The following is a 17,958-nucleotide window of genomic DNA, read 5'->3' as shown; positions in this document are numbered from 1 at the left end:
GTTCCTCTTGGGAGTAGTTTTAAAAACAGTCATCTGAGTTCCAAATTTAGCAAGCGAAAGATCTTAATTTAAATTTGGTCTGTTTTGATGAATGGATAAAAAAGATGTACATATATACAATGGAATATTACTCAGCTGTAAAAAGCAATGAAACTGGGCCATTTATAGAGACATGGATGGACCTAGAGACTGTCATACAGAGTGAAGTGAGTCAGAAAGAGAAAAACAAATATCGTATATTAACACATATATGCGGACTCTAGAAAAATGATACAAATCAACCCGTTTGCAAGGCAGAAATAGAGACACAGATGTAGAGAACAAACATATGGACACCAAGTGAGGAAAGTGGGGAGGGTTGGGGGGGAATGAATTGGGAGATTGGGATACCAAATTGTACACTCTAAATATATGCAGTTTATTGTCTGTTAACACTATCTCAATAAAAGTTCTTTAAAAAAAATAAATTTGGTCTGTTTTTCTTGTAATATCCTTCTGTCTGGTTGTGGTATCAGAGTAATAATGGCCTCATAGAATGAATTGGGAAGTGTTCCTTCCTCTTTTATGTTTTAGAAGAGTTCGTAAAGGATTGATATTAGTTCTTTAAACATTTGGTACAATTCACCAGTGGAGCCATATGGTCCTAAATTTTTTGTTTTGTTTTCATAGGATATGTTTTGATTTCTGTTTCTATCTCTTTATTTGTTGTATGTCTGTTTAGATTTTCTTCAAGTAAAATACCTCTCCTTGCCTTCAGGGAATTCCATTATGCATATATCTTCTCTTTACTCAAATCTGCTGAATCCCTCTAGTGAATTTTTCATTTCGGTTATTGTATTGTTCAACTCCATAATTTAATCTGGTTATTTTGAGAAAGTATATATATATTTTCTATTTGGTGAGACATTATTCTCATACTTTCCTTTAGTTCTTCAGATATGATTTTCTTTAGTTCTTTGAACATACTTAAGATAGCTGATTTAAGTATTTGTCTACTAAGTTCAATTTGGACAATTTCTGATGTCTGCCCTTTTTTTCCTGTTTGGACCATGCTTTCTTATTTCTTTGCATGTCTTGTAATTTTTGGTTGAAAGTTGGACATTTTAATGATATAATGGGGCAGCTTTGGAAATCATATTCTATCCCCTCCTCATGGTTTCTTGTCGTCCCTCTTTGTTTCTGTTGTTGTTTGTTTAGTGATTTGCAGTTCTTTCAAGTCTGTATTCTTTGACATGTGTGTCCACTGAAGTCTCTGCTTGATTAGCTAGTGGTCAGCTAATGATTAGACAGAAATTTCCTTAAATGCCTAGAACCAATAAAGCTCCCAGCCTTTGCTGAGGGCCTTTGTGTGTATTGGGGCATGCCTTCAAAACTCAGCCGGGCAGTTTACAATTTTGCTTTAGCCTTCGTTTTATGCTTGCCCAGAGCCTCAAGGTTAGCCAGAGGTCAGAGCTAACAGCCTTATCAGATCTTTTCTGAGCATGTGCACAGCCCACACGTGCACTATGACCTTCTAGATTCCCATCCCAAGGATTTGTCAGAACTTTTCAAAGCTCTCTGTGGACATCTCATTCTCTAGCTTTTCCTTTTAAGCTTTTTGTTTAGCCAATTATTTGCCTAAATTTTTATCCACTGCCCCAGACACCTGTGATGTAAAGCAATTACCTCTTATGCTGTTTTGGACAAATACCTCTGGAGAAAAGGCTGCACTGGGCAAACTGTAAGTCAGGTCAAATAAAGACAGCCTAGCTGTGGTCTTCGAAGGAAATACCTAACATGTCAACAAACGACAGTTCTCTGGGAACAGATAGGGCTTTGAAGGAGGTAGGTGTGTAGGGGTGGGGATGGAGGATGGTGGGCAGAGCACACATGGGAACAGGACAGTTTAAGTGCCACAAACCTCACTGTTCTTACTGAGAGTCAGCTGTTTTTCTTGAATAAGCTCTCTCTGCTGCAAGCCTTTGGTTAATTTCTGTAGTTTTGGAAAAGTTGATTCTGATGATTTTTGTCAGTGTTTTTGTTGCTTTTTTGTAAGAGGGGTATTCAGAGGTCCTTTCTCTACTGTTTTCACCGTTGTCACTTATCTCTTCATTAAATTTAGTGCCAAAAAAAAAAATTTAGTGCCTTTGGCATACTTGCTGAAAGTAGATTGCTGGTCATTGGGTAGTATTGTTTGAATGCCAAGACGTGGATATTGGGGATTCTCAAGGAACTCACTTTATAATTATAAACATGAATGATTTTTAAGTCTCGTTTCTCCTCCCCTACCCCACAGTCTGTGTGTACACAGACATGCTACGTACACGTAGCTAAAAACCAGCTGGTGTGTACTGACATAGCCATACCAGTTGTTAGAATATTGAATACTTTTGTTTGGTACATTGCTCCTGTCCCAGGCCTCCCAAATGTGTTCCACCCCCAGTTCTAGCCCTTTCCGTGAACTTCCACAATGAGCAACTAGAGGATTAATACCTAAACCAACAAGGAGCCATAAGATGTCTGCTCCACTCTGATCAATCAGTGCTTGTGTTGATAAATATCTCATATAGCTCCATGTGTGTGTGTTTGCATGTGTATATGGTGTGTATGGGATGGTTTATGTGTATATATAGCATGGTTTACATGTGTGATGAGAGATAAAGCATTACATTTATATTACACATATATGTGTCTGTAATATGTTAAAACACGTATATTATCAATACCTGTGTGTAATAGTTTATCAATCATGACACATGCATCCATGCCACATATAACAGGAGAGACATTTAAGGAGGTTTTAAGGGGTTAGAAGTGCCCTCTGCAAGTGTGTGTGTTTGTGCTTTCCATATATATACAGATATATACATATGACAGCCGTTCTTTCATCTCTTTCCCTTTCTTTTCCCTGCATCTTGTGGCTTCTCCACCTCTTTTACCTCCAGTCATTGCCCACTCCTTTGATTCTTATTTCTGGTCCCTGTCTCTTTACCTCTTCTACAATGCAGTCAGTGTGCTTCCAAGTGTCAGTCAGAATTGTTAGGGCATATTATTTCAGTATACTTTATATCGCATTTTCACATTAAATCTGTTTTATCTCAGTATTCCCCACAATATCTCATTCAGGGTTTCAACTCTCTACTGAGTGATTCGAGTTAATCTTTAGAGCAAACTCTAACAGCAGGATGCTGGGTTTTGTCATCTTATTTGATCTAATTGGAGCAGAGAGATCCTGTTCTTTCCTTACACTGGAATGAGATGGTATATATCCTCTATCATGCCTCCTTCAGTCTAGTGAGGGGTATTTCTCTTTCTTCCTTCCTTCCTTCCTCCCTTCCTCCTTTCCTCCCTTCCTTCCTTCCTTCCTTTCTTTCTTTCCTCCTTTCACACCACAGCTCTGTCACTTGTTTCTTAGGGGGGAGTATATGTGGCAGTGTTTGTTTTAATCCTTCTTCTTTAGTCTGCACGGGGCAGAGAAGAAGAGCTCTGAATGGCCAGAACTCTTGATAAGCTGCGCCTTTCTCTGGATGCAAGGAAGGTTGTGCCAAGCTTCCCAGCTTTGCCTACAATAGATTCTGCTCAGAGATAGCTGATGTGTGGATTAGCCTAAAACTGAACCAAAAATGGCCTGGTTCTGTGGGAATACCTGTTTTGGGGGTGCAAGGATTTTTATTCTGCTTCTCCTAGATACTGCGCTTTCAGCCGTCTAGCTTCTGATTTCTCAGTTTAAGTTGTCGCTGATTGTATTGTCTCATATTGAAACTATTGCTTAGCCTTTCCAGTATTTATTCATATGACTCTAGGGAATTGTATGTGGCTGTTTTCAGTAACAGAAACTGACCAGTGGTAGGAAAGTGCCAAGTTCTGCAGCTATTAGGTGACTTGTTCTTGAGTTCTGTTTATTGGGTTACTCTTTTCCTTTCCCAAGACTATGAGCTTCTTAAATTGGAACGATGCCTCTTACGTTTGTAAGCCCAGAACTTAGCATAATTTAGTTAAATGATCTTTCTTTCTAAAACTCTGCGTTTGAGAGAGACCACTACTTTTGATTTCAGGTGCCTTCCTTTGGCCTTAAACGCTGTCACCAAGGTGCTTTATAAATTACAGGGATTTGTGACAGCTTGGCTTCACTGAATGAAATATTATTTATCTCTCCCCAATAATGCAGGAGGAAAGCCAGGCCTCCTCTAAGGTTTTGCAACTTCAGCTGCTGGGCCTGCTGAAGGCAGTGAAACTTTCCATTTTGCCCTGAAGCCCAGACCCTGCCTCATCTGGCAACACAATTATGGTTGTTGATCCCAGCCGCCTCGCTGGTGTCTCAGCAAGTTCTATTTACATCAAGCAGTCTCGGTGGATTTTTGAGCTACTGTATCTCAGTTGCTAATAGCTCAGCCTCAGGAGCAGTTACTTTGGTTGGGTCTGCCAAGATTACCTCAAACGTGACTCTCTCAACCTGGCCACTTTAAAACCCGATGTGCCTCGCCTAGATGGAGAAAAAGACTCCACTTCTATTTCACCTCTGTGCCTAGTATTCAACTCAAAGTACACTATGGACTAGAGAGGCTTTTGTTGGCCATGCTGAGGAAACTAATCACCATCTATTATGTTTCTGTGCAAAAATGTGTTTTTAAGTTTCCAACAACTGATTTAACTTTCAAGTTTTAGAATATAAGCCAGTGATAAGATTAATTTGCCTATAGTGACTCCTGGCTTTACAAGTGATAAAGTCTTGATAGTCCTAAAAACAGAAGTCGTAGAGAATATTAACTCCCTCTGAATATTGTTGGTAAAGGAGGCTTTCTGAAAGGTACTGCATGCCGTGGTCCTTGTCGCAGTGTTTAAGTCCCTGGGCCCCTTCTAGCTGCTCTTGTCCTCCTGCATGACTCGAATCCATCTTCCTGTATCCATCACCTACATCTGAGGTATTTCTCTTGTAACCCTTTACCAGTTTTTTGGTGCCCGGATTCTTCCAGTTGGCTATTCCACTTGCCTGTTGGAAACTTCTTCCTCTATCTCTAACTGAGTCTCACAAGCTGCCATCATGACATGTACCCTGATTTCATGACTCTAATATTGTTTTGCTTTAATGGTGTGTAGGAAACCCAGGATGAGTCAGCTGTGTTATGGTTGGATGAAATTCAAGGTGGAATCTGGCAGTCCAACAAAGACACCCAAGAAGCACAGAAGTGTATGTATTAGTTGTTTCATTTCTGTTCTGGTGGGGGTAGAGAGGTGCTCCATATCTCAGTACTCAGCTTGACCGACATAGAGAAATGTAGGGGGAACAGTTTGTTGGCAGGTGGATCTAGACACTTTCTAAACTATTCCAGTAACAATTCTCTTCTGCGATAGTTGCCTTAGGAATCTTTGCCATTAATGAAGCAGTGGAGAATGGCGATGTTGGCAAAACACTGAGTGCCCTCCGTTCCCCTGACGTTGGCTTATATGGCGTCATCCCTGAGTGTGGTGGAACTTACCAGAGTGACCTTGCTGAAGCCAAGAAGAAAAAGCTGGCAGCAGGTGAGTTATGGGTAAATAAACACGTGCCCCGAAAGGAAGAACTTGAACATATCACGGGACGGATATAGAGGAGAGGGATAGGCTGTAGGGAATGGTACTTCAGAAGAACAGTATTAGGTTTATTTTAAAGATTCAAGGAAGTAATATTCCGATTTTTGAAAAATATTCTTTGTTAAAAGGTCAATTTTCTAAAAATGTTTATCTTTCATAGGGAGTTAATAGTTCTAATTACCTAAACCTGTGTAGATATTTACAAGTAGTTTATCTGCAAAAAGAGGGGAATAAAGATAAGATTTTTCATCCCGTTTCATGGCCCTTATTTTAACTAGAGAGGCTGCATGGTTGCAAGCCTTTTGTCAGAATAGTTTTCTGACACACAAGGTCTTATGTAGGTGCAGGCTTTAGAAGGAACAGAGGCAGTCAAGGTTAATTTCCCCATTTGGACTTCATAGGTATTTTCTTTTTATAACATGGATATGAATGAGCTAAATGAGACATTACAAAGTCATAATTTAAGAGGGACTTAGGATCGCTCTTTGCTCTCATAGACCCAAGGGACAGGTTTTTGGGATGGCCTTCATTTAGATTGTTAAACCTGACCAGAATAATCCTGTAGTATTAGGCATATGAATGTGGAGAGTATGGTGTTCTGGGTTTCTTTCATCTTTCCTTTATTTTCTGTCAGGAGATAATAATAACAGCAAGTGGGTGAAGCACTGGGTGAAAGGTGGATATTATTATTACCACAACCTGGAGACCCAGGAAGGAGGATGGGATGAACCCGCAGACTTTGTGCAAAATTCTATGCAGCTTTCTCGGGAGGAGATCCAGGTAGGTCACATTTCTTCACAGAAGAAGCTGAGAGAAAATACCTGTGTTTTAGAGGTAATGTTACTTAGGAGGAACAGGGCATGTGGCCAGAAGCCCTAAACTAACATTAAGGCTATGTAACAAACTAATTTCGAGTAATTTTTTCTAGTGGGAGTGCCTAAGGCCTAAATTAGTACAACGTCTGGATTATAGAATTAAGTCAGATAAATTGTGTGGTTTTTAAGGAAGACTTGGTTAATCCAGCAAAGAAGAAGAAAAGTTGCTCTGGCTCCTCATTAAATGCAACTACTCTTAATCTTTCCCAGTTTACATTTTTAATCTCTTTTCTGACTATTCCACAAACTCCAAACTGTATTGTATTAGAATGTAACCTACACTTTCGCGTAAAGTTAGCATTTCTTTATAGCAGCTTTTAAAGTGCTTCTTTCCCATCCCTGTGTCTTTGCTTATGCTGTTCATTCTTACTAGGATTTCTTCATTCATTCAACAGTTCCTGAACACCTCCTGTATGTACCAGACACTCTTCTAAACATTTGAGATACAGTCATGAACAAAGTCCCTGCTGTCGTGAGATGTCCCTCCCCTGCCGTCTGCATCTGTCAGAATTCTATCCTTCCAGGCACACCCATCTCGAGTGTCACCTCCTCTATGAATCTTATTAAAATTCCTTTTCCCTCCCCTCTCCATCTTCACTTCAAGCCCCCCATATTCTTTGTATTCACTCAGAAATTAGGCAGCTTGGATTTGTTTCAGTCATGTGTGTCCTTACTTACCTTATGCCCACTGCTAGTTTTTAAGGTGAGCTACTAAGTTTGCAGTCCTTGTGTGTAATGGTCACTTACCTTGTCCTTGACGGGGTGTTGAGCAGTGGCAGTGTTACTTGATGCTGAGCTCATGGTCATCAAACTGGAATTTTCTCATGAATATTAAAGAAGAAGGGAACATATTGAGGGAGGTTGTTCAGTAAGCTCCTGTGGGTCATGATTAGACACGTGATTAATACGCACAAAGATGCCTAGAGAGAGGGGACAGTAAGGGGCTTATAAAAGGTCGTCTACTTCGGTTGGGCAGTATTTCCCAAATCCTGTGCAGAAAAAAATGGAACGTACACATATGTAAAAACTGCAATAGTCCCTTTATTCACAACTCACCTATCAGAGGGATGAGTTTCTGTGTTGTGTTTACAGTTCTCCTCTGTGGGACTTCCCTGGTTGCGCAGTGGTTAAGACTCTGCGCTCCCTCAGGGAACGAGATCCCACATGCATGCTGCAACTAAGAGTCTGTATGCCACAACTAAGGAGCCCCCCTGCTGCAACTAAGACCCAGCGCAACCAAATAAATACTAAAAAAATATTAATATACTTCTTCTCTGAGGGAAATTATAGTCTCTTACCTTCCCAGTGTTTCATCTTCACTGCTTATGGTTTCATAGGTGACTAAATTTAACTAAACTCATTAAACTCTATGTTGGGCATTGAGGGCATATAAAGATGTATCAGAACCTCTGCCTTCCAGTTAATAACAATATTGTGGTAAAAAAAGCAGGCACAGAACTGAGTACTGCAGCGTAAGGCAGAGAGAAATAGATGCTCTAGTAACAGTAAAATAGAGGAAATGTGAAGGAAGCAGTTGATTTTGTCCTGGAGAAGGACAGCATAGATAACATTTTAGCAGATGAGAAACAGTGGGAAGTTTGATCTGGACAGAAAGGACAGTGTGGGGAAGGGCACCAAGGACTGGAGGAACATGGGCCATTTCAGGGAGAATGAGTTGTCCTTTGGCACGTGGAGAGGAGGAGGCAGAGGAGAGGCTTAGACCTGATGGGCCACGTGAAGGAAGCCAGGCTGCATCTTCCAGAAGAGTGATTTTTAACTCTTTTTGGGTTGTGTGCACCTTTGAGAATCTTACTAACCTCCACAGAGACCCTCTTACTTAGTTCTTTGTGTATGGACCTAAGAATTTTAAACAGAGTAGTCATGTTACCTCACTTCAGCACATTACCTAACCTCCTACCTCCCTAAAAACAAAACAAAACAAAAATAGTGACCATCAAATTGGTTCTCCCACTCTCTACTTTCTGCCCTTTCAATGAATCTGGATTTTTACTGAATCCTTCATCATTTTCTTTTCCAGAAAGAAAAATCTCTTTTCCCAAGCTTATCATTTATCTTGTCTCTTGACTTCATTCTCTCCCAGTTCCTTGCAGACCTTGTACTCCACCTCCTCTCATTTTTGTGGATTATTCTAATATGTAACCTAGATCAATGCTTTCCAGGATTTAGTGTGTGTATGAATCACCTGGGAATCTTGGTGAAGTGAAGACTGACTGGGGGTCTGAGAGCCTGCATTTCTGATCAGCTCCCAGGTGATGCTGCTGCTTCTGGTCCAAGGATATACCTTTAAGCGTCACCTGCACATGTAGTCACGTCTCCCTTGTCTCTAAAAAGAAAATACAGACAAAACATTTAAGCCTCTAGAGCTTTTCTGATTTGGCCTTGCCTATCAGTGCATACTCTGTTCTTATTAAATGCCTTTAAGTTAGTTTAATTCATTCTCCCTTACCATTCACTTCTTACCTCACAGCTTTTACTTTAGTTTAGTAAAACTCTTGCTTTAGAATTTATCAGGAAATTCCCTGGAGGTCCAGTGGTTAGGACTCCACACTCTCACTGCCAGGGGCCCGGGTTCAGTCCCTGGTTGGGGAACTAAGATTCCACAAGGTGCATGGTGCGGCCAGAAAAAAAAAATTTGTCAATAACCTTTTAATTGCCAAATTCAGTTAGGAGGTATGATCTCATCATATTTGACCTCTCAGTGTGTTCTGTTCCTTAAACCCTCAACTCTTTTGGGTTCTCTAGTGCTGTTCTCTTCTGGTTCTACTTCTGAGTGTTCCTTCTTAATCTCTTGCTACATTTCCTCTTCTCTAACCTCCACATGCAAGGAGTTATGTCTGGATTCTACTGGCTCCCTTCTCTTCCTTTATACGGTCTTCCTCAGTGGCCTCATTCAAGCCTGTAGCTCCAGCTCTCACCTGTGTGCTTGCAGATCCTAAATCTTTTTCCTCCAGACTTTAGTCCTTCCCCTCACCACCAGGCTTGCCTTTCTGTTTGCAGTCTAGAAGTCCAGCAGACACTGCAGCACAGTTTGATGGAAAAACCAGGGCTGAGATAGTATATAAGGGTGTATTTTTTTCTCACATAAAATAATTCTGGAGTTTAGTAGTCCAGGGAAGGTGTGGTGGCTCTGCAATATTGTCTGTCCCAGAGTCCTTCTGTCTTTCTGCTCTGCCATTCTTAGCATGTGGCTTCCATTCTCATGGTCACCTTGTCATCCAGAAGGACGGCAGGCAGGGAGTAGGAAGAGGGAAGGAGAGCAAACAGGCATGGTGCAAGCTGTCTGTCTGTCTTAAAGAGCTTTCCCAAAGGTCTTACCAGCCTGCTGCTGTGTACATCACAGGAGCTGTCTCTAGCTCATATAGTCTTTTAGCTGCACACATTTTTGACCAGGAAAAAAAAAATCAAGGCTCTGATACCAAGGACAAAGGGGACCATGTAGATTAGGTGGGTAGCCAGATGTTCTCACTAACCATTCTCACCACTGCTGCCCTCACTCAAGCCCAGGTCCTCTGTCACTTGGCTTCTATGGTAACAGCATTCTAATTGACCCACTCACACTAATCTGTTTACTACTCTTAACAGTGCTGCTTTTCTGAAAATAAATCTGATGGTTTTATTCCTGTTTGAAAGTTTACTGGCTCTCCAGTGCCTGTAGTAACAGTCCAGACTCTCTAGGCTACTTCTCAAGACCATGTGTAGTCTCTCCATTCCCCTGCAGGGCACTCCTCTGTGGCATTCCAGGGGCTCTGGGCCTTGGTGTTGGCACCTGTCACTCTGTCTTCTTGGCTACAGTGACCCCAGATCAGAAAGTACAGTTTCTGGCATGGTCAGTGTTAAGTAGGCGAGCGAGCAAAGGAAATAACATGAGGTAAAAGAAGGTCAAGTGTTTATTTATGACTTTTTTGGGAGATGTGAGGACAACGTGGTCTTGGAAAATAGTCCTGAAATCTGCATTCCCGTTTCTTGACTAAAGTTCTAGTATAGACTTGCAAAGCTGTGAGCATTAGTTTGTGTGCTCTGGGTGATACTGTGTTAAAGTTTGTGTCTGTTCTCACCTGTGTTTGTCTTCTCATGTGACCAATGCTTTTTCAGAGTTCCATCTCTGGGGTGACCGCTGCGTATAACCGAGAACAGCTTTGGCTGGCCAACGAAGGCTTGATCACTAAGCTGCAGGCTTGCTGCCGGGGATACTTAGTTCGGCAGGAATTCCGGTCCAGGATGAATTTCCTGAAGAAACAAATCCCTGCCATCACCTGCATTCAGGTATTTCAGAACCTATTATACAGACAGCAAGTGGGCTTCTAGAGCAGGCGTACTAAACAGTCAGCTCCTGCGATCAAATGTCTGTGTGTTTTTTGCCTTCTGACCTCTTGGTCTTGTCCTTCTTGACAAGCACTTCCTATACCACCACTGTAATCAGCGTGCGCTTAATGCTGTGCAGTGTGGTGAGTCGTGTAACTCAGTGGCAGTTCTTCTTGGGCCCCTCATTGTCTTCTAAGACTGTTCCCTTGTGTCAGATTTGAAGATTGAGAGAAGCACCCGTGATTTTGCTTCAATGACAGGGCAGCACAGTGTCACAGAAAGAGTTCTGAGTTAGGAATTACGGCTCCAGCACTGCCAGGTGATGGTGAGCCTCTTCTCTAAGTTTGTGTCCTCATGTATTAATGGGGATACTAATATTATCTTGCCTTCCTTGTCTAATTTGTTGTAAGGAGCCAATGAAAGCATCTGTGCAGATGCACTTTAAAAGGTGTGGAGTGCTGTGCTCACATGAGGGAGGTGAAGTTAGCCACTGTGCTCTCTTGGTGGAGGTACAGTCCAGGCCCCCCTTCCCCTGTCACTGGTGGACGTGGTCCTTTTTAAAACTGCATCACGAATCACACTTGGATGAGATCTCAAGACAAGATTTTTTAACTTCCTCTGACCCTTGGGAAATAATATGTCACCTGTGATGTTTGATGGTTTCAGTCGCAGTGGCGAGGATACAAGCAGAAGAAGGCATATCAGGACCGCTTAGCCTACCTGCGCTCCCATAAAGATGAAGTTATAAAGGTGTGTAGCCCGGGCAGGGTTTCTCAACATGGGGCGTGAGCATGACACGTATTGAGATGAAGGGCTCTTCTAATTTCCAGGACTCTCTTTTCCTTTTCCGCAGATTCAGTCCCTGGCAAGGATGCATCAAGCTAGAAAGCGCTATAGAGATCGCCTGCAGTATTTCCGAGACCACGTGAGTACCCTTGGGTAGTAAGGACCAGTAGAATCGGTTTTGCTGTGTTTGTGGTGGACAGATGAACAAAGGAATTTCTTCTTCTCTTTTGTTCCTTAGATAAATGACATTATCAAAATCCAGGCTTTTATTCGGGCAAACAAAGCTCGTGATGACTACAAGACTCTCAGTGAGTAACTGTGGCTCAGCAGAGGAGAGTTGAGGCAGTGGTTGAGAGCCGTCAGGTTCTGGGTGTTCTCCACGGATCTCTTTTCTTATCCTGCAGGCAAGGCGTGGGGGGTAGGGTGCTGCCTGTGCCTTAAGCCCCTTTGCTTACCTGTTGCTTGATGTCTCGTTGCTTGCTGTATTCACCTTCCGCATAACAACATAGCAGTAGCATGACCGGGAAGACTGCACTTGGTGGTTGTCTCTGCACATCTCAAAAATAAACAACTATCTTATGCGTGAATAGAATTTTGTTTTTTGTTTTTTATTGGCCAATGCTGATGTTTTTTACCAAGACACAGAACTTTTACTGGCAGTTCCATTCCTCGTCTGACACGTGCTTTCTTCCTGTCAGTCAATGCTGAGGATCCCCCCATGGTTGTGGTCCGAAAATTTGTCCACCTGCTCGACCAAAGTGACCAGGATTTTCAGGAGGAGCTTGATCTTATGAAGATGCGGGAAGAGGTCATTACCCTCATTCGTTCTAACCAGCAGCTGGAGAATGACCTCAATCTCATGGATATCAAAATTGGACTGCTAGTGAAAAATAAAATTACACTGCAGGTATGGTCCAGTGCCAGCGGCGGCCTTGGGGCATATTGTCCTGCTTGGTACCCCTGCCTCCCCCTTTATGGCTTACAGGGAGGGGTAGGAGGCTGGCTTTCTTCTCAGCGAATGGCATGCTTTTTTTTTTTAAGTTGTGTAAGAAATGAAATGATGTAATTACAAAATTGTAAATAGAGAAAAGTAGATAAAAATCATCTCATAATTCCACCACCCTAACAATCTTTTTGTATCCTACATTTTTATTTAATATAGAGGATACTTTCCCTATGATAAGTCATCATAAATACTATTTTTAATGGCAGTGTAATAATTCATTGGGAAATAGTCTGAGTTAACTCTTTTTTTCCAGACTATTTGGCATTTTCAACTTTTTATTATTTGACATTTTCAAGTTTTTTATTATGCATTTAATGTTTCAATGTCCATGTAGCTTTTACTGTTTTTAAGACTTTGTAAGATAGATTCCTAGAAGTTGGTTTCCTGAATCAGTGGACATTTTTATGGACCAGGTTCTGTATAGAAAGATGGAAGTAGGAATAGATTTGATTGATGTACTGAAAATAGGATATAATGTGAAATATTTAATGGGATCTGCCAGGGTAGGAGACCTTCATGAAAGTTTTTAGGTGCTAAAAGACCTTTCCATAGTGCCCAGAGTTTCATCTTTGAAAGCTTTTTGGTTTATGTGTATGTGTTTGTTTACAGGATGTGGTTTCCCACAGTAAAAAACTTACCAAAAAAAATAAGGAACAGTTGTCTGATATGATGATGCTGAATAAACAGAAAGGAGGTCTCAAGGCTTTGAGCAAAGAGAAGAGAGAGAAATTGGAAGCATATCAACACCTGTTTTATTTACTTCAGGTGAGTGGCTCCTGGATTTAGTTTTGCAAAATTTAATTTACTTTTCCTCTAGAAAACTTTACACATAGACCCCTATGCAAGTCTTTCAGATTTCCACTGAGAGGTGAGCAAAAGGCTGTCTTATTTTTCTTTATTACTCAGGTACATTCTTATCCTTCAAGCTAAAAAGTCTTGAATATTTGGTGCCAGCCTTTATGTTATCTAGAAATTACCTATCTCTTGGCTTTGTTTCAGACCAACCCCACCTATCTGGCGAAGCTGATTTTTCAGATGCCTCAGAACAAGTCCACCAAGTTCATGGACTCTGTAATCTTCACACTGTACAACTATGCATCCAACCAGCGAGAGGAGTACCTGCTCCTGCGGCTCTTTAAGACAGCACTGCAGGAGGAAATCAAGTACGGACAGACTTCTGCAGGGCTTGGGACCCCTCCCCACCATCATAGATGCTCATAGTTTGAGATTCAGCCCTGCCCGTGCCTTTTCTCAGTCCTGTGACATGTGAAATACTTACTTGAAAGAAACATCTACCTTTTATAATGTAATAATATATATTATACACTAATGCAAACTAATTATACTAAAAATACAAATGAATTAATGAAGTATATCTTAATTGGATACTATACACCAATATAAACTAATATTATGTACGTAGTATAAACTAATATGCTAATTATAAACTAATATAAACACTAATATAAAGGGTCGCTGTTCCTGGGGAGGTAATAGAACAAGAGATTTACTAAAGTAGTTTTAGGAACATTCTATATTAAGATAGAATTTTTTAAAAGCTGATCCAAACATGAAGATTTCACATCTTGAGCTAGTAAAAGACTTGATCATGTTCCCATGGTTGAATTTGCAACAGCAGGAAGGTCCTATGTTTAGATGAGTGTTGGGGAGTGTTTCTAGAGAAAGCGTGTGCCCCTTTCCTTCCAACTATAATATTTCTGTTTTTAGGAGATGGGATCTTTAAGTAGGAAGGATCTTTAAATTGGTAGATCTGTGATTAGTTTGAATTGAATTTGTATCTTATGTTTTATAGGTCAAAAGTAGATCAGATTCAAGAGATTGTGACAGGAAATCCTACAGTTATTAAGATGGTTGTAAGTTTCAACCGTGGTGCCCGGGGCCAGAATGCCCTGAGACAGATCTTGGCCCCAGTGGTGAAGGAGATTATGGATGACAAATCTCTCAACATCAAAACTGACCCTGTGGATATTTACAAATCTTGGGTCAATCAGATGGAGTCTCAGACAGGAGAGGCAAGGTATGATAACCACAACACCTTTCTCTTTCATGTTTTTATTATTCTCTCTCTCTCTTATATTCTCTTTCTCTCTCCTTTTTAAGCAATTAACATTTGTTTGGTTTATAAATTAGTAATTGTTCAAATAGTTTTTCCTTTAAACCACTTCCTTAAGTAGTTGACCTGGTGATTTATTCACTTATTTAGCAAGTATTTATTGAGTTCTCACTAAGTGCCAGACACCGTGTTAGATACAAAAGAGACATACAATAATGAATGAAACAGACATGCTCCCTGCCCTCTGTTCATCGTTGATAGCATGGGAGAGACAACACATAGGTGCATAGACATAACATTGCAAACTGAGGGAAGTTTTGTGGGGGAACTGTGATGAAGAATACAAGAGGGAAGTAGCTTAGATAGAAGGGTTAAGGAGAACCTCTCTGAGAAGGTGAACCGTCACGTGGCGGAGGCCTGAAGGATACGGTAGGTCCAGCCTTACCAAGAGCTAGGTGCAGAGTCGCCGTGTCTGAATGCTCTCAGGTGGAAGGCACTTGGTAGAGTCTAGAACCTGGAAGAACACTGGCATCGCTAGAGATGTGGTTGGATGGAACTCTCTCAGGACTCTCGCAGACCTGAGTGAGGTCACTGTGTTTCATTAAAGGGAACAGGAGATGGTGTTGGGTGTGTGATGAGCTGCCCTGGAATACTGAGAGTTGGACTAACTAAATTAACATAATCCAGGAGAGTTCTGTGCCAGGGCTACAGTTTTTACCACCAATATTAACACATCCAAAGCAAAAATGTGTCAATAGAATATGGGAAATGCTAGGAAAAATACAATTCAGAGAGCCAAAATGTTTAAAATATTTTTATCCAGTTTGGGTGAGGACAGAGAAGGGTGAGGAACAGAGATCTGAGCAGTTTATTCTATGGTGGTTTTTCCTTGTTGGTGTAGAGTAGGGTTAGATCATGCATGAAGTTCTCTGGAGCTTAAGAGGAATAGCTCTCCTTACTATTGCTACTCAGAGTTTGATTTGTGGGCCAGTAACTGAAAATCATCAGTGTCGCTAAGCACACTGTTTACTTTAGCTGACATGTTTTCCACGGCAAGACTTTCTCAATGAAGGAAGCTGTGTGTTGATTACGTTCTGGCTCAGGTTCCTTATCCCGTCTTGGACTGATTGGTAGACTGGTCCTGGTACACACGTTGAATAGTGCTGCTTTCCAGGTACTTGGAAGGCAGGCAGAGGGGGAGGTTACCCTGGATAGAGAACAGAACATTCTGCTGACTCCTACAAAGAGCTTACCCTCTACTGGGAATCATGTGGGAACCAACCCTGATTTGGTTCTCTGGTTTGTGTCAGCCTGTCACCAAAAGTCAGATTACTGCTGGGTGTGATGGAAAATCCATTTTTGTTTTGACCCGCACATGTGAGGTGCAAATCCTGGAATATGGTCAGCCAACTGCAGTACTTGACTGGGAAGGTTTGCCTGCAACCCAGGGCATGCCTAGATGACAGCCCCATGGATACAGGCTCAAGGGTACTAAGATGCTTCCTCTGCCGGTCCATGCGTTGGTCATTTTTAGATCAAAATTCCAGTAGGTATTTCAAGATTTTTTCTCGTAGGTGCCTGTCAGAAACTGGTGTCTTATTTTGCTTTTCATAAAATGGAAATTGATTTTAACACTTTTTTTTTTTTAATACGGATAACTGGGAGGTGTGTGATGGGAGCCCAGGCAGCATGTAAGCATCACTGATACTCGAGCTTCAGCCACCAAATTCATAGCACACTGGGACCTTGTCCCTTCTTGGGAATGTTCACCTCTAAAATCTTAGAAATCTAATATTCTGTTCTCTGACTACTACCATTGAGTTTCATGCTTTCGTTCCCTTTGCTCATTGTTACATTTTTTAAAATGTCATGTACACATACAGTTATATTTTACTGATATAAAAGATGTATAGCACATAACTTACAAATAATAAAATATAAACGCCCTTATAAATCCATACAGCCAGTTGTTTCAAACAGAATGCTTTTGTTAATTTTTGCAGAATCTTTGTGTTCATAGTCTTATCTATTTTTGTAATTTAGCCATCGTATGACAAATGGAGTTGTATCCTTATCTGCTCGTATTAGTTTCCTATTGCTCCTGTGACGAATTAGCACAAACTTCATGGCTTAAAACAACAGAATGGTATTCCTCTGAGATTTGGAGGCCAGAAATCTGAAGTCAGTATCAAATGGGTGAAATCGAAGTGTCGGCAGGGCAGTGCTCCCTCCAGAGGCTCTCGTGGAAAATCCATTCTTTGCCCCTTTCAGCTTCTGGCGGCTGTTGGCATTCCTGGCCTTGTGGCCATATCACTCCAGTCTCTGCCCCCGTCACCACATTGCCTCCTCTTCTGTGTGTGCCAAATCTCCCTCCGCCTCTCTCTTGTTAGGATACTTGTGACTGGATTTAGGCTACCAAGATAATCATTACTGCTTTTTGACCTCATTGAAAATACCAGACTGGGACCCCTGCATGTTATTTTTGTCTTTCAGCTCCCTCCTGTCCTTATTTCCTTCCTGATTAAGCCTAGGCCCAGTGTTCTAGCACAACGACTATTCTCTTGCCAGTTTCTTCTGACTCAGGGCCCTCTCCTTAGGTGATCTCGTCAGCTCCTCTGGCTTCATTTCCTATATATGTAACTGTCACCTCCCTCACCGATACCCAGAGGGTCACCGTGTCCCGTTGATTGTGTCTGCTTAATATCTGTCAGATCTGTCTCTTTGGTCCCCAGTGCTGCATCCTTGTTCATGCCCTCATCACTTTTTTTTTTTTGGCTGTGCCATGTGGCATGCAGGATCTTAGCTCCCCAGCCAGGGATCGAACCCACAGCCCCTGCAGTGGAAGCACAGAGTCCTAACCACTGGACCACCGGGAAAGTCCCATGCCCTCATCATTTCTTGATCAGGCTGTGGCACTAGTCTTCTCTTTCATCTGTGACTGTCCATCTTTAATTCATTTCTCATGCTGGACCAGAGCAATCTTCCTCAAAATTCAAATCTCCTAATGGCTCTCCCTGGCTTCTAGGAAAGTCCAGACTTAGCATTATCTACAGGGCCCTCCGTGACCTGGCCCGTTTACTTTTCCACCTTCATTTCTCCTCCCCCTTCTCTTTCTTTGTGTTTGATCTTCCTTCCCAGAAGACCTTTCTTCTCTCTTTTTCCTGAGTTCATATGTCCCTTCCTTATGGAAGTCTTCCTTGACTCCTCCAGTCTGAGTTGAACTGTCTTCTCTGTGGCGCTGTAGCACTTCTGGTCAGCTTCTTAACTGTAGCACAGTGTGTTTACAGATACTTATGTGTAATAAAATTTACCATTGTAACCATTTTTAACTGTACACTTCAGTA

The 17,958-nt window shown here is 41.6% G+C and overlaps 1 protein-coding gene across 1 annotated transcript in view; it reads left to right on the top strand.

The window, feature by feature from the left end:
- The window catches only part of IQGAP1 (IQ motif containing GTPase activating protein 1), a 97,886-nt gene that overhangs the window by 60,423 nt on the left and 19,505 nt on the right, over positions 1–17,958 (top strand). The window contains exons 16-26 of the mRNA XM_057720406.1: positions 5,077–5,167; positions 5,332–5,499; positions 6,185–6,330; positions 10,539–10,709; positions 11,415–11,498; positions 11,602–11,673; positions 11,773–11,842; positions 12,233–12,441; positions 13,150–13,305; positions 13,540–13,703; positions 14,354–14,578. Coding sequence (XP_057576389.1) covers positions 5,077–5,167; positions 5,332–5,499; positions 6,185–6,330; positions 10,539–10,709; positions 11,415–11,498; positions 11,602–11,673; positions 11,773–11,842; positions 12,233–12,441; positions 13,150–13,305; positions 13,540–13,703; positions 14,354–14,578 — 1,556 coding nt within the window. The remainder of the gene's footprint in view (positions 1–5,076; positions 5,168–5,331; positions 5,500–6,184; positions 6,331–10,538; positions 10,710–11,414; positions 11,499–11,601; positions 11,674–11,772; positions 11,843–12,232; positions 12,442–13,149; positions 13,306–13,539; positions 13,704–14,353; positions 14,579–17,958) is intronic.

The sequence above is a fragment of the Hippopotamus amphibius genome, chromosome 2 (genome assembly GCF_030028045.1).
Source record: "Hippopotamus amphibius kiboko isolate mHipAmp2 chromosome 2, mHipAmp2.hap2, whole genome shotgun sequence".
Lineage (NCBI taxonomy): Eukaryota > Metazoa > Chordata > Mammalia > Artiodactyla > Hippopotamidae > Hippopotamus > Hippopotamus amphibius.
Note: the sequence above shows the minus strand (reverse complement) of the source record. Positions and strands in the feature narration are given on the sequence as shown.